The sequence below is a fragment of the Sitophilus oryzae genome, unplaced genomic scaffold, assembly GCF_002938485.1.
Source record: "Sitophilus oryzae breed Bouriz unplaced genomic scaffold, Soryzae_2.0 scaffold_177_pilon_pilon, whole genome shotgun sequence".
Taxonomy (NCBI): Eukaryota; Metazoa; Arthropoda; class Insecta; order Coleoptera; family Curculionidae; genus Sitophilus; species Sitophilus oryzae.
In genome coordinates this window covers 4,039,313-4,063,546 of record NW_022146479.1, presented here as the reverse complement: position 1 = coordinate 4,063,546, position 24,234 = coordinate 4,039,313, and the positions used below count along the sequence as shown (strand labels likewise).

Below are 24,234 nucleotides of genomic sequence, written 5' to 3'. Positions count from 1 at the left end.
GTCACATGCGATAATAATGATTTATAGACACGGATTATTTAAAAATTTCCGTTAAGCGATTAAATATTTATTTATTGCCCGTCAATATTTTAAATTATTTCCTAATATAAGGACCAATAAGGACCTCCCTCTGGACCTCCTTCATTTTTTTCACATCGTCAACTCGTCAACATGTCATCAGCCATAGAAGTAACTCATAGGATTAACCAATCATTCTTAATCTAAGGGATTAACTATGGATATGGATTACCTATTTTTCCCTATTTTTTCCTTAAATTTTTCTAGATTTTTGATTTTTCCAAAATCAAAAATGATTTTGAACAAAATCCTTAAATTTGATTAGGACTTTTTTCAATACATTTTCTTCTTTTAATATTGTATAGTTTATTGGTTTAATGGCCACAGCTGTCAGGATTATCCGGTCATTTTTGGTTTTCTTTTTTTTAAGACAGTTATGCCCAAGAGTTATGCCTTAAAAAATATAAAAGAAGAAGGTGCCACAGCTAGCATTTTAAAATTCTTCTTCTTTTCATATTTCTGTTGGTCTTTTGTCTTAGGACAATTATCCAGTATAAGGCAATTTACGCCTGAAAATTTCGAAGAGGAGGAATTGTAATGTAACTTCCGATGTAACCCTAAAATTTTTAAAATTTCTTAAAAATAGTCTTTTAATTATGTTAACAAATAACTTAATAAAATCGCCACTTCGAGTATTTTTGCGTAAAGTAAGCAGAGCTTTGTACGATTTTTGTTATTAACTTATAGAATATTTGTTTTTATTGTTTATAGTACTCGAAGGTGGCCCCAAAACCCTTGATTATTACGGATAAAGACGTTCTAAAGGATATCGAACAGGAAACTTATAAACCCAGAAGACATCCTGGCGTAAATAAAGTTAAAACAGCCTCTCTACCAGAATATTATATCAAATCAATTGAAAATGTTATAGAAGGTAATATAAAGGATATATTTATTTAGTAGGTGCTTTCTAATGCTAGGCAATTTAGATTTTCCATTAAAGACCCTTGTTGAGGCGACTAACAAATTATCAGCACACTTAAGTCGAAGATTCCCCCCAATCGAAGTGGGAGACTATAAAGAAAGAGTTAAAGGTATTAAAGAAAAGGTATTAAACAAACACAAGGACTTCAAAGTAGAATGCGAAGAAGATGAAAGGAAATTAAAACAAATGGTCGAAGACAAAACAAACTCTCTTATAAAGTATTATTTATGTTTTTATTTTTATTGGTTCAGGAGTTATAGTTTAAATCTATTTATATTTTGTAGAAAGACAGTTTATAATTGGAAGCCTATTAAATACGACGTATACACTTCTCTTGTGTATTTGCTGACAAGATCAGCCGCAGAATATGCTGTTCTGTTAAAAATTTTTGGGGAAATAAATCAGAGGGATCCTGAATTTGTACCTAGAAGTTTTTTCGATTTTGGGTCAGGTGTTGGTACTGGAACTTGGTAAATAATGAAAAAATATATATTTTAGTCTTTTTTTAACACCTTTTTATATACAGGGCAGTAAATAATTATTGGAAAAACATATTTGAATATTTCAATGTCGATGTCTCATCTGATATGAACGATTTGGCACAAATATTACTTCAAGGAGGTAGAAGTACTGGCAACTCATCACTAAAAGGCACTTTTTACAGGCAGTTTTTGCCAGGAAGGGGTGTAAGTTAATTTTATTTGTATATCAAATTAAGGTTTCTGCATATTTTATTTATAGAATAGTTATGATATTGTTCTTTCGGCGTATTCTTTGCTAGAACTTCCTTCCTTGGAATCCAGGATGCAAACTGTATTGAATTTGTGGAACAGAACACAAAAATACTTGATTATTGTGGAGCAGGGTTCGAATGCCAGTTTTCGGGTAAGTTAAAAACTATTTTATCTAATATATAAAATTCTCGTGTCACAGTTTTATTTACCATACTCCTCCAAAACGGCTGGGCCGATTTTGATGAAATTTTATATGTATATTCTGTAGGTCTGAGAATAGGATGTTATCTATTTTTTTATATCCCTAAGTGATAAGGGTGGTCCCACCCCAATTTTTATTATTTCTTGGGCAAAATTATTTTTTTTATGATGTGGCACTAAAAAATACATACAACCTTAAATTTTAACCCTTCTACCATGAACCCCTTTTTTTTAATAGCGATGGCAAAACATTTCCCGGGTCAGCTAGTTTTAATATAAAATAATTGAAGAATTGAAATGTGTTTCAGGTTGTCAATGAAGTCAGAGACTTTCTCCTACAAGTCAACAGCAATGTACAAAGCTGTCACGTTTTTAGCCCGGTATGTATACCATACTATAGCCTTTAATCTATACAGGGTGGTTCCAATGACATGCTAATATTTAAGGGGACCATTCCAATGACATGCTAATATTTAAGGGGGTGATTCTTGAATCTATTCTTAGAAAAAAACTACATATATATGTCTGTCATTAGGGAACCACTCTGTATACAGGGTGCCTCATATGAAACTTTTTATGGAACTTTGGGTCACACTGTAAAGTACCTTATGATTGAAAAAAACGGCGTCAAAGACGACTTGGGTATGACAATCTATGATAATTTTGGCGAGGTTAGGTTAGGTTGTAGTGTTTTTTACGTGTCTCTACGTGTTATTTAATAAAAATTTGTTATAAAACTTATCAAAAATTAACACTAACTATAGAAAGATAAAAAAAAAGGATATAACATTTCCCGACACAAATATGTATCCAAAAAAAAAATTCTTCAGTTTGAAACTACCTATACCATTTAAAAATAATTTTTACTCAATATAAAAATAAATTGCAATCTTGTGAAGGCTAAGGCCAACTGGCTGTAAGAGTACAGGCCAAGTAACAACACTAGGATACCTAATCTGTGGTAACGACGTCTAGGGTTTGACCTCGCCAAAATTATCGATTGCCATTCCCCAGTTTTTTTCGATCGTAGGACAATAGGAACGTTTATAGTGCCCACATGACATGGAATGCCCCAGATTACTAGCAAATGATGGGACACCCTGTAATTTTGAAGCGTCATATTATTCACTCCCTATTGGTAAAAAACTGGAAGTTTTTAAAGAAAAATATTCGTATGTCGTTCTTAAAAGAGGACCTAGATTGGAAAATGATAATAAATGGCCTAGAATAGTAAGACCTACATTAGTTAGGAACAAGCATAGTATTTGCAGGGTGTGTACAGCAAATGGGAAATTAGATGAACTGATTTTTACAGCCAAAAGACATGGAAAGTAAGTGAAAAATATTCATATTTTGATTTATACCATACGATAAAAAAAACGGCGTCAAAGAGAGCTGGGGAATGACAACGATAATTTTGGCAAGGCCAAGCCCTAGACGTCGTTTACTTCACCCGTATTCTTTATTCTTTAATGGCGCTTACTGCCAGTTGGCCTTAAGAATGTTCTAATTTATTTTTATATTGAGCGTAGTATTTTTTGGAAATACATTTGTGTCTGAAATTTTTAGTAAATGACGTTTTAATGTCAATTCATAGTAAATGATGTTTAGAGATTGACTGCGCCAAAATTATCATCGATTGTCATTTCCCAGCTGTCTTTGACGCCGTTTTTTTCGATCAAGTTATCGGTGATGAGAGCCGAATTTGAAACACACAACTCTATTAGTTGTATTGCCAACTTTTTTTTCTTTTTACAGAATGACTTATCATTGTGCCAGGTCCTCAAAATGGGGCGATTCATTACCTTTAACCCTAGAGTATCAAAATAATAAGCCAGATGAAAACGAATAAAACTAAAATAAGATATATTTCAAGACTGAAAATATTTTTTTATTCTTTTTTTGTAAATGTGTACATATGAAATAAAACAATTATTAAATATTAGTGAGTTTTTTTATTATAATATAATAATTGTAAATTTAAAATTGTGATAAATCTATCAAATTATTTACCTATTAGGTCAAGAATAATTTAATACATGTATGTATTATAATTATTAGTTTCCTTTATAAAACGATTTCGAATATAAAAAAATGACTCGTAAATATGGTCAAATATACTAGATGGCACAAAGATTACAAAAATGCAATATATACTGGGTGGTCAAGACTGTAATCGGGAAACTTCGGCAACATATTTTGCAGAGGAAAAAGATTGTATACATTTATGTCCTAAAATGGGGGGCTTCGTTTTGGAGGTTTCCCGATTACCCATTTCGGACCACCCCATATATTATAATTAGTCGTCTAAAACAGTTTCGAATAGGTATTAAAATCTTGTTTTATACAGGGTAAATTAAATAAGTACAAATATTTTTAGGGCTGGTAGATATCGATACTCGATAAAAGAAACATTTTCTCTTTACCGTTTTTCAAATAAGTCCAAAATAACCGAGTTATTTTACTTTGAAAATTTCGAAAAAAAATGTTTTTGCTTAAATTTTCAAAACCACTGGATCTCTTCTGGGATTTTTCTTGTAAATTTAATCTACTACCTATGTTACCATATTATCAAGAAATTATGTTTTTTAACTAAAAACAAAAAAATCCAGAATATTTCAAATTTTAAAAATTTACTTTTGCGCGAAAAAAAAATCATAATTGTGTTTCTGGGGTCGAAATATACCATCCCAAAAAAATATTTGCACTTATTTAAGACTCGCCCTGTATAACTATGGTCAACTATACCGTATGATCGAAAAAAAAACGGCGTCAGCGATGGCTATGAAATGAGAATCGCTGTCTTTTATATGGGAATTATCATTGATTGTCGTTTCCCAGCGAACTGGGCGCCGTTTTTTTTCCATCATACGGTACTTATGGGACAAAAATTACAAAATAGAATCAATATAATATATAAAATTAATTAAAATACCTAATAAGTATATACAAAAAACGGTTTTTTTAACAAAGTTTTGATACCAAATTCTTTTTTCCTCTAATTACTAACAATATTTTCCTTATCGAGCTTTTTTTTCGAATGAAACTTCGGCGATATAGGCTCAGTTACTTTATTCGATGGCTCAATAATCACCTTTTTGTACTTCCGTACTGGCTGGGCCTTGAACTCCGCCTCTTTACGAGCCCTAGCTCTTTCTTCCTGCTCCAGTTTTAATCTTTGTTCTTGGTCGAGCTGTTTAAAATAGGCTAATCTATCCTCTCTTTCTGCTTTCCTGATTTCGAATTCCTCTCTTTGTGGAGCTCTCATGTCCGAAATAAACTGGAACGGTACGACTTCAGTTACCTTTGATGTTTTAGCCGGTATGAACGGTTCTTTGTACAGTACCGTCGGAGTTCGGGCTTTGAAACGAGTTGAAAGACTCTCTGTACTTCCCTGTAAAATATATTTTTTTTAGTTCAGTTCTTAACCACGTACAGGGTCCCCAAATGAGAGGTGGCGCCTCTCATACGAAAATTGGACATGGAGGCTCCTAGGAGAATGACATTTTGTACTGAAATGAAATTTTGTGAATACGTAGCTTAACTTAGAGCATTATTTAAAATATATAGGGTTCTACAGAGTGTCCCCTAAAAGAGTTACACATTAAAGTTGTTTTTTTTTGTAATGGAACACCCTATATATTAATTGATTATCTAATTCTTGGAATAAAATAAAGGTAAGTTTTAACTAGATATAATCAAATACTACAGGGTGTTCCCGAAAAGAGTTACACATTAAAGTTGGATTCTATGTAATTTGTAATGGTACACCCTATATATTAATTGATTGTCTGATTCTAGGAATAAAACATAGGTAAGTTTTACCTAGATCTTTTCAAATAATAACGATCTACTGATATTAAATCGTAAAAATTAAAATTTCTATGAAAATCTTGTCTGAGCGGTAGGCAACCTTAATATTATTTTGAGGAGACATGATTTTACTCTGATTTACTTTGGGTCAAGTTTTACTCTGATTTAAAATACAATGGTTATTTTAATTATATATTAGGCTTTAAGAGCAAGTTCTAATTTAGGCAGCTTTATTGAAATTTAAAGTTTATTCCTCATTTTTAGAAAATGTTCAATTTAGTAAGTAATATCTGTGGTAATATATTTCTCTAATGAAACTCATCTTAATTTTTTTCCTACAATTCGAAAATTAATTACTATATAGGGTTTTTTCTTATAAAAAACATAACTTTGATGAGTAACTTTTGTTGAGGACAACCCTGTAGAACTCTATATAAATTTAAAAAATGCTTTAAATTAACCTATATATGCTCACAAAATTGTTGTTTTCCTTGTAGCTTCTGCGTCGTATGAGAGGTGCCACCCTGTATTTTCTTATATTTCTTACGTTTTTTTTGCCAGATCCCCCACTAACAAGCGAACCCTTGCTTGATCTGTGATCTGACTTTATGCATTTAGGCACTGGATTTGCATGGAATTCTCTGGCTTTTTTTTCTTCTTGTAGTACCTGAATTAGAAAATATTTCCAGATTTTCTGTAAAAATTAAAAAAAATATATATATACCTTATTTATCAATTCCTGTCTTCTCTTTTGAACCATCTGAACCCTAGAGTCAAAAGTAAAAGGCTCTGGAACTGTAGGTTTCTTATGAACTGCAGCAGTAGCTTTCATAGGTCCTTGAATTACTTTTTTGTTCAATTTTCGGGCTTTAAAATTAGCTCTGAAAGTTTCAAAACAAGTTGTATTGCAGAAAAAATAGCTTTGATATATACTCAAACTTACTTTTGTTCAATCTCTAATTTTTCTTGCTCTTCCTGCGATAAGACATGTGGCGGTCGGTATCTTTTTTTCGTTGCAAGTGCCGGACTTTGCGGAATGGTCCTAAAATACCATAAGACCTGTTTATAAATAAGCTTAATTCTGTTGTTAACTTACAGTTTAAGTGGCTGAGGATTGTGGACTTGCTGTGCCAAGTTTTGTCTACTACGAAACCGAACAGGTGTTTTATTTTGAAACAAATGCATTGACTCAGCAAAACTAATAAATTTGTTTTCTTTAACGTTCTCTACTGAACCATATCGCTTCATATTGGAAGAAATGTCCTGAAATACATAACTAATAAAAACAGTCAAAGCACTAGTTACAAATAAATACCAATTTAGGTTTTTCATGATTGTTACATATTTTTTCACAACTTCTTGATTGAGGTGGAACTTCAGCTATAGTAAGCTTATTAATTTGTGTACTAAATTCAAAATAACTCATTAAAGTACTTTATGTGAGTTAAAACAGATTATATTGTACCTTATTTGAGTAGTAAGATGATCCTGTTCACTAAAAAGGATTAGATTACCTACGCTCATAGACTTTCGTAGTTTCGGCATGGGCATCTTGTCCCCATCACCTTCTCTGAATTGGCGAGCTGCATCTAAACAATATTTCCCACAGTTATCATAAATAAAATACATTTGAAAATAAAAAAAAAATGGTAGGAAACGATCATACCAAAATAAGACTCTACATCCTCCTCATAGTTATCAAGATACTCGAAATCGAGGAATTGGGGTGCGTTATAGGCATCGAAAGCTTCTTCCATGGTTTTAAAGTTTAATTTTAAATCACAGTCTTGAAAAATATTAACAAATCTGACGACGGTTGAAATTTGGATGTTGAGTGATTTTCAAACTGCGAATGACAGTTATGACGACGTTGACAATTTGATCTTAAAATTAATTTATATCCAATTTATATCCCTTTCGGTATTTGAATGATAATGAAGAGTTAAATATTATACAGACCTTAGCTTATGCAGTTGAAAATAAATAATCTTAAGAAATAGAGTTGATTTTGGTTCAAAATGCACCGATTTTAATTTTAATATCTACTTGATTCTTCGACTTGGCAACGTCAAAGTCCTTTGTTAATGTCGAGTTTTATCTGCTGTGGTGTGAGCCAGACAGATTGACGCGGTAATTTTAAAAAATAAATTAGGTTCTTTCCTTAAAATAAACGATTTCCGAAGCATATTAAGAGCCTAAAAAATGCCTACATTAAAAGAACAGCTTCTTTTGTCGAGGACCATTTAAGAAAAGAACGAAAGGCGCGAGAATTAATGAGATTTTGCTTAATTTCACGTCGATTTCCATACAAAACCCATTATTCCTTATTGGCAAGGCCTTTTCAACGAGATGAACAGTCCCAGGACCCATTTTCCAGACCGCAAAAGACTACCGAGGAATTTTAATTAAAAATTATTAAAGTCCGCCCCTTTCCTAAATGACTGTAGTAGAATTTTTTGCTTTTAACGGTGGTCGGTGGTTCGTTCCAGTTGGGGTGTGATTTAAAAGTTTCTAATGTACAAGGTGTGTCAATGATAGAATAAAGTTCATTATTTTATTTGTGAAAATTTTGAATAGATATGTTTTAGGGAATGTTATAATGCATATTTTAAAATTATTTTTGCGAATGCCGAGAGTTTCAAAAAGTGTGGTCGATGTAATCATATATTTTCTTAATTGTAGCGTTATTTATGTTTTTTTAATAATTTATTTTCTTTCTCAAAAACAGTAGTATAGTCTCGCTCAGAGATATACAGAGTGTTTCAAAAAACATTCCTCACAAATAAGATTTATTTTTCATATTAATATATATAGGGCCGATTCTGCTTTGTTTCGTAGCTACAAGGTATTAAATTCTTTATTTTTTTTCGATTTATTATAATTTTCTTCCAAGTGCTTTTAGCGATTCGAATGATATTTTGAGGGTGATTTAACTATAAAGGATATTAACTATAAGTGCTACATTTTTTAGTGTTAAAAACGTGTTGACGATTCACCAGGGCCATGTGCGCCACTGATTTTTTTTCTTGTTTGCAAAATTGTTTAGACCGTTTAATCTCTCTGGTTTAATGCCGATTAAAAATTGTATATTGTATCTTGATATTTTGTTGTTTGTGTAACTCCTTCATGAGATAAACGAAATTTTATTGATTACAATTAATAAAATAAAAATTAAATTAATAAATTATTTATTTATAATCTAATTTATTTTTAAGTTCTATTAAAATTTATATCATTGCTGTTCAGTGCTACATACGGCAAATTCAAGAAAAAAATAATGATATTTAAAATAAAATACTTTTTTATTGAGGCAAATTAATATAATAATAATTGTGTTTATCTATTCAAAGAGACCGAAATCGGCAAAATATCAAGAGGCAACTTTTAATCGGCATTAAAGGTCAATACAATTGTGTTAACAAGATAATCAAATTAGTGGCGCACATGTTTTTTTTTAGAAAAACATTCCAGTGAAAACCCATATGCACGTCCCTAGTGAATCTGTCGATACTTTTTTAGCGTTAGAATATGATGACGCACCTATAGTAACTTTTACCCATAAAATTTCATTCAAACGAAGAAAGAGAATTATAATAAATCGGAAAAAAGATTTTAACCCCCTGTACGAAACAAAGCAGAATCGGACCTATATATGTTGATATAAAAAATTAATTTAAAATTTATTTTTACGTGAGGAGTCTCCCCACAAGAGATTGCACATATTTTTTGAAACACCCCGTATAATATATGGATTTGGCAACTTGCAGCTCTCTCGTTAGCTGGCTTTATCCCTTGCCAAAACTTTCGCGTTTATGTTAAACGCATAATTATGGTAGAGTCAATGAAGATTTACAGAGCGCTCATCTCTCTATATAAATACTAGCACTGTTTATAATTAATTATCATTTACTTAACCGAATTTACAGAGCAGAGCATAATTTACAAATATATGAAGCACGTATGCGTTTGAACGTTAGTTATAATTGATAGAGAGTTATGTATACCTTTCCATGTTTATCTTTATTTGCTAGTTTGTGCATAAGTACCTAGGTCTTTTGTAAATTTATTTAATAAATAACCTATTTTCTAATAAATATGTCATATTTCCCGGAAAAATAATATAAATAAAAAACCTTACTGTTCATAACGAAGTTTATTTTAATAAATAATAGGACTGGAGAATCTAACCTATATAAGGATCAGAAGAGGATCTCAATAGATCTAAAAAGATGATATATATATTTTTTCTTCTTGTCACCGCAAAATATTGCTACTTGACAAAGAATCCTGCGAACGCCACTTCTTATATGACATAAGGACGCAATTCTACCACATTATAATCGTTAATGTTGGTTACAAGTATAGTAGCCAGCGCAAGAGGGTCTATTTGATATATGGTCTAAGATCCGAATTAACGATATGCACGTAATAGTTAGTTATTTAGACCTGTATTGTTTCTGGACACCAAAAACAACTATATAGCCATAAATTAATACAGGGCTATTCTGATAGAACCTCCGAGCAATTCGTAAGTAAGGATACCGATATCCAGATATCCAGACAGAACGTATAAGAGTTGAAATATGAGCCATGGGAGACATTGCAGTAGTACGGGAAAGGTGATAAACGGGTTGGACGTGTGTAAAGCTAGGTCGCTCTCGCGAATAGAAATTATCGGTTTCGATAAGAGTGTAGTTGTCGGATTTTTGCGCTATTTGCCTTTTGCCATGGAGAACTACCAGCGCCGGAATTTAGTGCAGGACGTGATGGAAATGCGAGATGGAAAGTTTCGCGAGGTGTTTTAAAAGGTTTCGCCGTTATCAGGAAGGGGATTGGAAGGTTATACGTTCTATATTTATTATTTGTTCGGTCTGGAAACTTAGATACATTGTAAAGAACGATTTTCACTTTATACAGGGTTCTGCAACAGTGCGTCGGGCATCGGCAACCTAAGTTAACTCCTATAAGAAAAAACTTTTGTTTAAGTAGAAATCTAACATACCTAGGTACTAGGATGTACTCACTTCAGGAAAATATTTAACTTTTACGTGGCTCAAAAAAGTGTGAATATCTTATAGCATTTTTGGCTTAAATTTGGTTTAATAATTTTAGAGATGCAAATAAATAAAGGGAAAAATATTCTTCAGTCTTTAAAAAAAATATAATACAGAGTGTTCAAAATTCCATTCCAAACTCTGCAAAATGTAAAATAGTTTTTCCTCGTTTTTTTTTTAAATGGAACACTCTGTATATTTTTTTTTGTTAGATGGCAAATTAAAAAATGAACATTTTTTATATGTAAATATTTTAATATTTTTAACGGTTTCCATTTAAAAAAACGAAGACAAATTATTTTATATTTTCGAAAGTTTGACGTGGAATTTTGAACACCCTGTATGATTTGGTATTACGATATTTATAACATAGTAAGTTCAGACCAACTATAGTAAATACGTAGTATAATTTTGATTCCATGGGCACAAGAAATCTGATATTTTGTATTAGTTTATTTATATCTCTGATGCTACATTTACCAATTTAATAATATCTTAGGATTATGTAAAGTGATCAGAAACAAAGCCAAAAATGTAATAATAAACAGGGTGTTCCATTTAAAAAAAAAACCATCCCGATTCACTCACACTTTTTTGAGTCCACCATGTAGAAGAAGTCGAAACATTTTCCTGAAATAGGCTCTAGAGCATAATTTAGGTATGCACTTAAACAAAATTCCTAAGTTCTTTTTATAGGAGCTACAAATGCCCGACGCACTGTTGCCCGTCTTAAACTTTTTTAAACTAATCTATCACGTTGTATTATATATTATATTCCTCTAAACGCTCCTAACATTATGGTAATCCTGCAGGACAGGGGACGGCTTGCGGAAGCCCATGAATGATTTATACCGGAAATATCAGAGGGCGCTCCTCATCCGTGCGAACTGGCCACGTGACATTTGACTGCGTGACCCGCATCAAACTTTCAAACCTTTAAATATCAACCCAGATAAATTTCACCGGCCGGCTCCTATATCGTCATTGATCGAAATAAAACAATGGCAACGACATTTAATGGCAAGGATTTAAATATGGACATAAAAATATCATGTGTTAAATTAAAATGTGAGATATTTCTAAATAAAGCTATATATGGTCTTACTAAAAATATTATTATTATCATCATCATCATGAGTGAGAAACATCTGCAGCCAAGTGAAGCACAGCCGTACCGTCCTTTTCTCGAAGCAACTCACGTTACTTTTGAACCCCCTGTAACTTCGTTAACTGGATAACTCAATAATCTTAATTTTTAGTGATCAGGAGTAGGTACATAATATAACTGGCTATACGAGGGAATATACATATATTATATGGGGGATTATATTTCCCTCGTGTTGTATACGAGGGAAAATCGCTGATAGACCAATAGGAGATATCGTAATGTAATCTGGCAACTTGGGCACTTTAAGAAGCATCACCATTCAGTCAGTGAACTCGAAACATAATCAACACTACAAACACTACAATTCGAAAACTGTGATCTGCTGTGATGGACTGTTGAGAAGCACCGTTCTGGCTGCGTCAAAGCGAGACCACACTGTGCTGGGTGCCAGGCCACAGCAATGTGATGGGCAACCAGAAAGCGGTTAGACTCGCTAAAGAGGGGGCCAGGTGAGAAGCCCTGGCGGATGACCCACCACCTGTGACTACACATTGAAGAAAGCTATAGGAACTACCATCAAGGCCAAGCAGCAAGAGACGTGGCAACACCGTGAGAACTGCGCTACAGTTCCAAGACTGTAGCCAATGGTAGGTAGGAAGAAGACAAAACAATTACTAGGGCACAAAAAGAACCTAGTACGCATAATAGTATCTAGTTGTCGTCACTAGAAACTACCCAAGAGGAGTAAACCTCGTTAGGCCAGGTTAGGCTGAGAACATAGTGGAGCGACGAGGATAGCGGCGAGCAAGCAGCGCGATACCGCGTCAAGCAAGCCTCGAGGTGCTGAAACATAGTAGAGCGGCGAGGAATAGCGAGATACTTGTTATATATTAAAAAGATAATTTAAAATGTTAATAGTGGTTAAAATTCTGGGCAGTAGTGTCGCAAGCATTTGTTTAAATGAAGTTTTCAAAAACCCGAGAAAGTATGGCCAGTTTTATAACCTTTACGAAAATTTGTTGCCACTTCATCTCATAACTTATCTAAAATGTACCGGTTATGGTGATTACTATCTGTCTGATCCCATAAAATCTTTCTTACAAATACTAAATCTATTACAGCGCGACAGAGCGACGAAAACAAAATTATTTGAATCGATCTCGCCGCTCGATCTAACCGTTCGAGCAGATCGCTTTACTCACAGGCTTTACTATGTTCGCACGTACTTGTCTTCACAGGTTTGTTTTGGACGCGATGTCGCGCTGCTTGCTCGCCGCTATTCTCATCGCTCCACTATGTTCTTAACCTTAGATGGAATACTTCCAGCGACCAAGAAGAAACCTCCATGCTGTCCTGTCCTCCATTGCATGGAGGACACTGCACTCTCCGGCACTGGAGAATCGACGCTACAAAACGAGAAGAAGCAATATCCAAGCGGCAGAAGCCAACATCAGCGACATCGGGAACTTTGCAAAGAGCTGGAATTGCTTCAACGCAAAGAAATAATGAGAGGTAGGTAGGTGTGGTATACAATAATACAAGGGTATTGAAATGGGCCCAAGGCCTCCAAGTGATGGATCAAACAGGATCCCAAACTCCAGCAACCTAAGCTAACCTAACAAGATGATTTATATGCCATTACAAAAACATCGTTTAATGTCTGCAAAGTGTCGCTGTTAAGAATATTCCCTTTTTGGCTATTTTTGTTCCAGACCGAGAGGCATTAGTAACCGGATAGTTTCGGGAACTTAAAAAGTACACTTAAATAAAATTTTCCAGTTCTTGCGTTACATCTCGAAGACCCAGCAGTGAAAATTAGGTTAAATAAACTGCTGGGACCTCGGTTTAGTTAAGTCGTTTTGCTCGTTTCGCTATCAGAGAAATAAGTGAGCCCAGAGAAGTTATAAAATGTCACTCAATACAATAAGAATACAATTTTATGAAAAAGAAAAAAGATAACAACTTTTGTCTCCGTTTCTGGACATTTTTATTAGTAGAAACGTTGGATACACTGACATTTCTGTATGGAACAGTTGAACAGTATTTAAATACTCAGTCAAACCTGAAGCAACCAAAACAGGTATAGTTCAAACATTATGTCATTAAGCAATCACTATGCAGTGATTTAGAGTCTCTTTGTTCTCAACTGAGTAATATTAAATCGGATTTGCTCAAGAATGGTTTCTCCGCGAAGTACCATGACAGGAATCCAATTATTACAAGACTGGAAAAGAAGGAAGATGCTCTCTGGGTATCTTGACGAGTCAATATTTGAAAAGAACCCCAGAAAAAATCGTGTGAATAGTCTGGTAGTATAAAATTAAAACTGTTCTTAAGTCTAGGATTACTCGAAGACGTGTCCTGACAAAAACGAAACAAGAATCATAAAAACAAGAGAAAGAGTGCATTTGTTTTTCTTTTAACTGTGACTACAAATCAATGTTAGTTAAATTTTAGGGCACCTCTACGTTTACTTATTTCTCTAACTAACATTTTTCCAGTCGCTTCGATTCTATAGACAGTGGGAGGCATAATTACGACAAAAATAATCTTATTTCTTTGATAATATAAAGCTCGGGGAATACCGGACATTGTTTGTTTTCAATTAGCTTGTTTAATTTGTTAACGTTTAGACACATTAACAGTTAAATTTTTCCTTGCCGAAAGGTTTCGATATAATTCGAATATACCTTTCGAAATATTAACAAAACCTATTTTTTTTTAATTCTTGTTTGTTGTAATGATCGTAAAATATAATTAATGAAAAAAAAAACATAAAAAAAGATTATCGTAATGAACAGGATTAGGATAATAATTAGTGTTGCGCCATATTTACTGCTAATAATTTAAAAGTATAGAAGTATTGATTGTAAACAATTTATAACATATCATAAGCTCTCAATAGTTATACCGGGTGTCTTTCAAAAGTGCCTTTCAAATTTTTCAGACAAAAAGATTTTGTATTCTTACGTTTTTCGTCGGTTCCGTGTGGATAGAAAGTCACAATTTATTTAAACACAATTTATTTAACACTAATTAATAAAAACAATAACGATTAAAAGGCTTAAAGAACTATTTATAACTTATTTACAATTTATCTAATTATTTATCTAACAGAAATTTATTTTGAATTAGCGCGGCGATTGTAACTGTACGCGTCGATCGGTTATCTATCTCTCTCTTCCTTAGGCCCCGGCGTCTGCTTATATAGAAAGAAGAGAGAAACAGACAATCCAGATTTGTCTAGTCAATTCTTATTCGTTCTTAGAACGTCGGCATCTGTGGTCGGCATCGCTGGGCGTATGAGTCATAGGCGAGTGGCCAGGCCCACAGAACACACTAAGCCAGGCCTAAAGCCGGAGTCTCATGCATCCGAAATCCGATGACACGACGATCCGACGGTGCTCCTATTGGTCGAAATATTTTGACAACAATTTTTATCCGATAATTTTAACTAATCATCCGACGTCGTATAAAGTTAAATTTTGTTTAACTTTTGTACGATATCGTGTGTTTTTTAACCTCACTTTTTTGAAAACATTTGTTTTTAAAAACAAGTTTAGTGGGAAGTGGGCAATTTCGGGATATTTGGCGAGGAAGTTATTTTTTAAAGTGTTTCTCCAATAAAACATGACATGAATCTCTATTCAGCGCAGCAGAAAAATGTTAAAACTGTCAAATTTCGGAACGAACTTTCGGATGTATGTGACAGGCTTTTTTTATTTCACACGATAACTTCAAATTTCGGATGTCGTACCATCGGATTTCGGATGCATGAGACTCCGGCTTAAGGCTGAGTTCACACGGCACGGGTCCGCAACAGTATGTTATTGATCAGGATTGATTGATGTATTCAATTATTTTCGGTCAATTACTGTTTCACAGGAAATGACTACAAATTTTGATTTTTAAACGGTACCGTCGGTATTTCTTTAGTTTATTTGATAGAAAATGACATTCTGAATAGAATAACTTATCATAATATATTAAATTTTAATATTTTTGCTTAAAAAAAGTATTTTAAATTTCAATCTATGAAACTTACTAATCGGACTGCGGTCATAGTGACGGGTATCTGATCACTTTAATCTATATTTATTTAAATAAAGAAAATATATATTTCTGATTTTATTACCATAATATAAACGTTTTTACTCAAGAATATGAAAGAACAGTTTTAATAAATGCACAATAACATTTTATCTTATATTTAAATCTACATAGAGAAAGCTGAAGTAAAATATTCTTTTATGAAAATTCCGAAGTTTAGTGTCTGCAACATCAAAACGTAGTATTCATAAAAGAATTTCAGAAAATTTTCAGTGTATACCTTGTCGTCATATAAACGTTTAAAATTAATGTCTGATTAATTTTTTTTGTATAAATATTACCTTGTGTTGTAAAGTTTAAAAAGTTTAAAGTTGTACTTATTTTAAGAAATATTTAATATAGAATATTTTACTAAATCTTATTTGTAGAAAATACCATACGATCGAAAAAAAAACGGCGTCAAGGACGGCTGGGGGAAGACAATCGATGGTAATTTTGGCGAGGTCAAGCTCTAGATATTATTTACTTGACCCGTAATCTTCTTTACTTATTAATGGCGCTTACTGTCAGTTGCATCAAAAAGGCTGTAGTTCATTTTCATAATGAGTAAACATGATTTTTGAACGGTGTAGTTGAAAAAGATTTGTGTGTCTGGAAACGTTCTATCATACGGTATAATTATTACAATGAGAAAAATAATTGGTCATACCTAAACATTTAATTTTACGTTTGACCATCCAACCATATGTCCTAATAAAACTAAAGCTGGGGATATTTTATCAAGACGAAAGCGTAGAAAGGGGGGCTGTTTAAGCCCCCTTTTACGATTGCGGTGGCCGTAAGCCGATTATACTAAATATTAGATACAATTTGTTGAGGATTAGGTAGTTTGGTCTAGTGGCATCACCTAGAGTCCTAAAACTCTCTCCTCCTCCTCTTAAAATTTCCCCCACCACTTCTAATAATGACTTTGCTTCGTTAAATTCCCTCAGGATAAACTCCCTCTTAGAGATGGTAATTTTATGGGAAAATGTCGATAGATATGGCTAGAATATAGAATGTATGGGAGGGCGAAATTAATCACCGCAATATTGTGTTCCTCTTTTTTGAGTTATAACTCATCATTGAGTCTCAGGGCTTTCACAAAAGCCAGTAAAAGTAAAGTAAAGATTTCAGTTAACGTCTCCTTTTTGCTGCCAGGGCTAATCTGGACGGAGCCTACTTTTTTACGCGGAATCCGAACCGCGGTCCTCGGCAAATATCATGGTCAATGGCCTACTTGTTTAATTTGTACAGGTTTTATATGCATTCTTTGACCAATTTCGAATTGATGGTTACTGAATTGATCGTTCTTAAGGCTGCTTTACTATCGGATAAGATGGCTAGTTCTTGTTTGTGATAGTTCTTCTCTCAGATAAGTTATACGCATTTTTCGATAGCGTAAATTTCTGCCTGAAGGATGTAGGTAGGCGCCTATTGGTTCGGAGTATTTAGTTTCTGCTGATGATGCTCACGTGATTAGCAAAATCCAGTGCCCGTCCAGTGTCAAAAGTAAAATGTTGAACTAGTGATTTATTTTTGCAAAAATATCAAATATCAAAAATTATCGATAATACAGTATATCGATACGCAAATACATTTCTAGTCCTTTTTATATTTTTCATGCTGGTGAACTGCTTTCCTAATCAAAATAAGGGAGGATTTTAAATCTAAGGACTGCGAATGTGTACCTTTGAATTGAACACGACCAGTACGTTCTTCTCTATCCTATTAAGGGAGGGAAAACCTAGAGACCGAATGAAATCCTCTTTATCTGTTTGTCTAACTTAATGAGAACACCTCAGCTTTAGAACAAAGTCGAATTAAAAGACATTTCAGATGAGTTTCACTGCTTAAATTACAGAATTGTAATGTCCAATCTAGTCTCGTCAAAAGCAGTAGCGACGCGTGGTTAAATAATTTAGGGGCGCAAAACCTTACAAAAAAAATTGTATCACGGGATCATGCTCAAAAAAACTCATTTTGGTCTATCAAATCGTCATAAAAGGAAATACCACTCCTGCAACTCCCAGTGGACGATATGCCAAGAACGTACAACTTTGAGAAACATCTCAATGTAGTATTGAGCAAGAAAAAGGATTGGAAGAGCGAAACGCTTGCCCAGCAGTTAAAAGACCATACCATAACTTGGTATACTGATGCTTCCAAAACCAATACGGGAACAGGGATCGGAGTGTTTGGGCCGAGAGCTAAATACTCCGAACCAATGGGCACTTACCCTAATATCCTACAGGCAGAAATCTACGCTATCGAAAGATGCGTACAACTTATCTTAGATAGGAACTAAGAAATAGCCATCTTGTCTGATAGTCAAGCAGCGTTAAAAGCGATCAACTCAGTATCACTCAATTCGAAATTGGTCAAAGAATGCAAAGAGAAGCTGAATAAATTAGGCAAAGAAAACAAAGTCCTCCTACTCTGGGTGCCTGCTCACCAAGGGATAGAAGGCAATGAAAAAGCAAATAATCTAGCTAGGAAAGGAGCGAACACTCCACTAACTGGACCAGAACCGTTCTGCTTTCCAAGTGGTAACCAACTCAAGGCGGAACTCAAGAACTTGGAAGATTCCATCCGCAACCTGGAATGGAAATCTTGCAACGGTCTAAGACACTCGAAGAAGTTTCTGAGGGCTTATGATCAAGAAAAATCACAGATCTTCCTGGGTTTAAGTAAGAACAATCTTCGGATTGTCACGGGGTTTTTAACAGGACACTGTCTCCTCAATGAACACCTCAGTAGATTGAAACTAAGAAGAAACGGCGAATGCAGATTCTGTGGGGAAGATGGGGAAACACCAGTACACCTCATCACTGAGTGCGCCGAGACGACAACAATTCGTGCCATGAATTTTGGTACGACTGATATTGGAGATGGAGAACTACCCTCTATAAAATCGTCCCAGATACTGGCTTTTGTCAAAGCCCTGGGACTGTATGATGAGTTATGACTCAAGAAAGGGGGACACAATGGATCTGTAAGGTCGCAGTGATTAACCCCCCTCCCACTCACTCTAAATTCATTCTAAAAATCAAATCGTCATTCCATGGCTGCAAATTAAAGGATCTAAAAACCCTGTCAACTAATCAATCTTAAACAACCGGGTTCGATTTTTTTTAATTGATTTAACAACTAGGCATGAACGGTTTACTGTTATGTTATCTCCTTTTTAATTATTTTGTGTCACTTTTGTCTTTGACGACCAGTTTTTTTCTGCGTGGGTTCTTCTTGTGGGTTCTACTCGCTTAATGTGTAACAAATCCACTTTCATTTTCTCAGTTTGCTCTCATTACTCATTATACACCTGGCTCTGGTTGAATCCAAACGAAGAACTCTGCTGTAAAAAATGTCATGTCGCCGCATTTATTTATTTATTTGACATTGTCATTCGTTTTGACACTTTAGTTTTGTATTACGAGTTATTGGTTTAAATAAATAGTGTTGTGATACTTTAAGCTTGAAAATGTTTACTAGCAGACCTTGCAGTCGAACATTGTTCTTTTTAGAACCTCTTTTAGTGCGAAGTGTACAAGATAGCTTAATAGCCGTAAAAAACTCATCGCAACTTTATTAGAATATTTTGATCGGGAAAGCGGTAGTAATGACCCTTTATCCCTGAGTGCCGAGTGCTGTTAAGAAGGTGAGTTTTGTTGATGTAAATAATAACTGTTTATATATTTATAATTAATTTATTTTTGGTTCCTGAAATATTGTGATTAAAAGAAAATATATAAAAGTAGGCCTCGCTGTGCCGGTCAAGTTTAATCACGTGACTAAAAGTTTATTTGGTATGAACTGTAGGATGTAAGCCGATGCATGGTCTGAAATCATAAGATCAAGAACAACGAGGACAATATTCAGATGAGCCCGGTTTAAAAAAAATATAATAAAAACAAAAAGAAACTTCTGCGAGTGGTTTATCTGTCTTTCTGCATCCGAATCTCGACCAAATCTCGTATATTCCTCCGGAAAATGTGTGTAATATAAAGCATATTTCATTCTTACCCCCAGAAATACAATCGCCGACTTGGGATTTGTCGGCTCAGGCACGTACTGCTGCGCGGGGGAAACACCGAGAAAATTGTTACGAATTAAAATTATGACGTCTCGCTTTCGCGAGTGAACGATGAGCGGATCTAATTGGCCGTTAAGGCTGCTGCACACTTTTCGCCTTCGCCTTTTGCTTGATTTATTGCGTGTTGTGTCATTTGTTAGTTGTGCAGCGAGTCAAAGCAAATTTATATTGTGTCAAGATTGAAATATTTAAAATGAATATTAATCGCGTTGGAAAAATTAAATGCAAAAAATAAGTCTGGTAACGTAGTTTTTTCCACACTACAGAAATTTGTGAGATCTCATGTAATACCAAGTCAGCTATTTTAGTTAGTGTCTATGGAAGCACCTACTCAATAATTTTTTTATAAATTCTTATCTAATCAATTATTTATCAACATTTTTAGAAATGTTCTGACGGTATCAATTTTAGACATTTTTATTTCTGTAATAATTATAATGACTTGGCAAAGGCTTGGTGCATTTCAGTTGATTTTAAAAAATTACGACCGCAGCGCTGTATACGGCAGAAATTTTCACTATGTATTTCACGCCGCGCGGCGCCCGCCCCGGCTACACTTCATGTTGGTCGCATGAAAATAATATTGAAATCGTGGCTTTGTGATAATATTTAAGTATTTTAGTTTTTTACTAGTGCAGTTTTTGAAACCATAAAACACTTAGGTACGAGGTTTGTGTGATGTAACGCTGTTTGGGGTAGTAAAAAATAAGTGAAAAAGAATCCGAACTAGGCGTCGTGTTGTGACAATTTCAAATGTTAATAAAATTGCCGAAAAAAATGTTAACGCGTTAAGAAGAACTTAATTAGGGCGTTGTTGGGGCAATAATATTTAATAACTTAACTTTCCTGGATATTCAACTAACTCTCCCGAAACAACATTTTATCGCAATTGCACGGCAACATATTATACTGTTGCGAGCCGGTGTGGACTCGACCTAACCTCACAATATGGCCCGCCCTCGGATGACCTTAACATCGCATAGACCCCGCAATGATTCATTCGTTCGAGAAGAATCGAGACCCACTAGAATGGACTCGTACATACGAGAACCTTCGAAAACCTTCTCTATGCGCCTAACGATCTTTGGACTATTCTAGATTTCTTTTACCTGTCGGTATAAAAGCCGGCGGCAGTGGCCTAGAGAGGGCAGTTATAAATATACCAGTGCAGTTGACGCGCGAAAATTAAAAATAAATTCTTAGTTATAAATCGTTTGTAAATAGTTCTATAAGTCGTTTATCGTTATTAGTTTTGTTAATTAGTGTTAAATAAATAGTGTTTAAATAAATTGTGACTTTCTATCCACACGGAACCGACGAAAAACGTAACAATTGGTGTCAAGTGTGGCGTGTGTGATAGACTAGAAGAATAAAAAGACTGACCATGGCTCTGAAAAAATTGTTGAAAGACTTGAAAGTGTCCGAACTGAAATGCATATTGGAAGAGAGAGAGTGCGAGACAGATGGAAAGAAAAGCATTTTGCAAGCCAGACTGAGAGACGTTTTGGTGGAGGAAGGTGAGGATCCTGAAACATTTTGCTTTGAGCTGGAAGGTGACCTTGACTCGTCATTGAAAAATTTACAAGACAATTTAAACGACAACTTGAACAATTTGAATAGTAAAATGATTAACTTGGAAGTTAATTTAGAAGAGAAAATCAGTGATAAAATTAATATTTTGGAAGATAAGATCGCAGAAAATTCTAAAGACATACAGGCCAGCTTTAATAATAAAATACTTAATTTAGAAGAAAAGATAACAGAAAATTCCAGGGAATTAGAAGAAAAGATTATAGAGAATTCTACGGAGCTACAAGACAAAATAACACAGATTGAGGAAGATGTAAATAGAAAAATCGAAATTTTAAAACAAGAAATAGAAAAGGCCAATTCACCAAAATGTCAAGAAACATCGGAGGCACCGAAACTAGTCGAAAATAAGTATATCTCAAAGTCAGTTATTAAGCCTCCACAGTTTGACGGAAAAACCGCTTGGGCCAATTATTTTTGCCAGTTTGAGGCCGCTGCGAGAGCGAACAGATGGACAATCGCTGAAAAGGCTACTGCTTTGACTATCGCACTGCGAGGAGATGCGACTGACATTCTGCAGACACTGTCACCATCGGAACAGGGAGATTATCAGCAATTGGTACGACATTTAGAAATGAGGTACGGCCAAGCTCATTTGGAACATGTCTATCATTCCCAGCTAAAAAATCGCATTCAAAAGTCAAATGAGTCTCTGCAGGAGTTTGAAGCCGACGTAGCCCGCCTCGTTCGCCTTGCGTACCCTGCTATGCCCGAAAATGTTATGGAGCGCTTAACAGTACAGGCTTTTATTGATGGTTTACGTGACAACGAGACAAGGCAAACACTTCTTTTAGCTCATCCAACGCATTTGGGAGATGCCCTAGCACGTGCCCTGGAATTTGAGGCCGCGAAAGAATGCTCTAGGTCTCTAGGATTTGTACGGGCTGTTGAGGAGAGTTCCGACGATTCCAAAGTGGAAAGGATTGTGCGGAAAGTACTGGATCAGTATATGAGCAAGAAGGGGGGACCGATTCGCTGTTGGAATTGCGGACAGATGGGAAATCGTTACAAAGAAGAGAAAGAAGTGAAAGTCTTAAGGACGACTGTGGTTGGTGATAGTTGGCAAACCGAAGATCTTGCAAATGACCAAATCAGTGATCCAGAGTTGGGCTTGGTGATTAACTGGAAAAACGCGGACCAGAGACCAACGTGGGAGGAAGTTTGCAGATATTCGCCGAACGTGAAGTCGTACTGGTCCCAGTGGAATTCATTGGTAATAGATAACGGATTACTTCGCCGTGTGATTGTGAGACCAGAGGGACAAGAAGAGAGAAGGCAGATCGTCATTCCAAAGAAGAGGGTCCCGGAAGTCTTGGCGGAAGTTCACAATGGAACCAGCGGTGACATCTTGGTGTTACCAAGACACTTGGCAAGCTGCGTGAACGGTTCTACTGGGTGAACTGCAAAGAAGATGTGAGGGCCTGGTGTAAGAAATGTGACATTTGCGCAGCCATTAATGGGCCACAAAAGCGTGGTAAAGCCCCTATGCGCCAGTACAATGTTGGTAGTCCCTTCGAACGAATAGCGATCGACGTGGCTGGTCCTTTCCCGGAGACGAACGATGGCAACAAATACATTGTGGTAGTAATGGATTACTTCAGCAAATGGGTCGAGGCCTACGCGTTGCCAAATCAAGAAGCGTCCACGATTGCTGATGCCCTTGTTAAAGAATGGATCTGCAGGTTTGGTGTTCCCATGGAGCTTCATTCAGATCAGGGAAGAAACTTTGAGTCCAATCTGTTCCAAGGCGTCTGTGAAGTCCTGAACATCCGCAAGACCAGGACGACTGCTCTACATCCACAATCCGATGGGATGGTTGAACGCATGAACAGAACTATCAACCGTTATCTGGCCAAAGTAGTCTCTGACCACCAAAGAGACTGGGACAAATTTCTTCACCTGTTCCTGTTGGCCTACCGTTCATCCGTCCAAGAATCTACAGGGCAAACTCCAGCCAGCATCGTTATGGGACGGGAAGTGCGCCTACCCTGTGATCTGAAATTTGGTTGCCGACCGGGAGAAGAAGTCGCCGGAGAAGATTATGTCCACACACTACGTCAAAGGATGGACGACATTCATCAGAGAGTCCGCCTAAATATTCAAAGTGCTAGTGACCGAATGAAGGAACACTACGACATTCAAGCTGAGCATGGAGGATACCAACCAGGGAAGTTGGTGTGGCTATATAACCCGCAGAGACGTCGTGGGTTATCTCCGAAGCTACAATCCTCGTGGGAAGGGCCATACGAAGTCATGGATAGAATTAATGACGTCGTATACCGTATCAGAAAATTGCCAAAAGGAAAACCGAGGGTAGTCCATTTCAACCGTTTGAGCCCCTACCAAGGCGAAATAGAAGATCGTGCTGGGACCGTGAGAACCTGCAGCTTTGATCCCCCTGATTCGGAGATGTCCTTTGACGATTTCATGGCCCGATACAACAGCAGTGAGAAGGCTCGCTATGGTGTAACCAAAGAAGATCAACGAGACCTCTTTTCCGTGCCTCCTGATTATTCGCTCGCTCATTGTGTGGCTCGAGATTTGCGGAT

The 24,234-nt window shown here is 35.4% G+C and overlaps 2 protein-coding genes across 2 annotated transcripts; one reads left to right on the top strand and one right to left on the bottom strand.

Moving 5' to 3' along the window:
* The first annotated feature begins 610 nt into the window (after positions 1–610).
* On the top strand, positions 611–4,083 carry LOC115882414 (methyltransferase-like protein 17, mitochondrial). The gene is made up of 9 exons (XM_030900469.1): positions 611–725; positions 790–952; positions 1,008–1,221; positions 1,288–1,473; positions 1,530–1,689; positions 1,745–1,888; positions 2,247–2,318; positions 2,989–3,269; positions 3,697–4,083. The coding sequence occupies exons 1-9, from the start codon at positions 675–677 to the stop codon at positions 3,788–3,790; spliced, it is 1,365 nt and encodes a 454-aa protein (XP_030756329.1). The 5' UTR covers positions 611–674; the 3' UTR covers positions 3,791–4,083.
* A 708-nt stretch (positions 4,084–4,791) lies between these two features.
* Positions 4,792–7,819, bottom strand: LOC115882481 (targeting protein for Xklp2 homolog). Its single transcript, XM_030900554.1, has 9 exons — positions 7,711–7,819; positions 7,418–7,634; positions 7,217–7,340; positions 7,067–7,157; positions 6,848–7,014; positions 6,695–6,793; positions 6,476–6,632; positions 6,299–6,418; positions 4,792–5,332 (listed from the first exon to the last, which is right to left on the bottom strand). The coding sequence occupies exons 2-9, from the start codon at positions 7,506–7,508 to the stop codon at positions 4,937–4,939; spliced, it is 1,245 nt and encodes a 414-aa protein (XP_030756414.1). The 5' UTR covers positions 7,509–7,634; positions 7,711–7,819; the 3' UTR covers positions 4,792–4,936.
* Between the last annotated feature and the right edge of the window lie 16,415 nt (positions 7,820–24,234).

Bases quoted from the DNA above. Each gene is read 5' to 3' on its own strand.
- LOC115882481 (XM_030900554.1), bottom strand. From the start codon at position 7,508: ATGGAAGAAGCTTTCGATGCCTATAACGCACCCCAATTCCTCGATTTC. The intron at 7,158-7,216 runs GTACAATATAAT...TTTTGAATTTAG, and splicing joins CATCTTACTACTCAAATAAG to TACACAAATTAATAAGCTTA. The intron at 5,333-6,298 runs GTAAGAAATATA...TATATTTTACAG, and splicing joins GGGGATCTGGCAAAAAAAAC to GGAAGTACAGAGAGTCTTTC.
- LOC115882414 (XM_030900469.1), top strand. From the start codon at position 675: ATGTTAACAAATAACTTAATAAAATCGCCACTTCGAGTATTTTTGCGT. The intron at 1,474-1,529 runs GTAAATAATGAA...TTTTATATACAG, and splicing joins GGTGTTGGTACTGGAACTTG to GGCAGTAAATAATTATTGGA. The intron at 1,889-2,246 runs GTAAGTTAAAAA...AATGTGTTTCAG, and splicing joins GTTCGAATGCCAGTTTTCGG to GTTGTCAATGAAGTCAGAGA.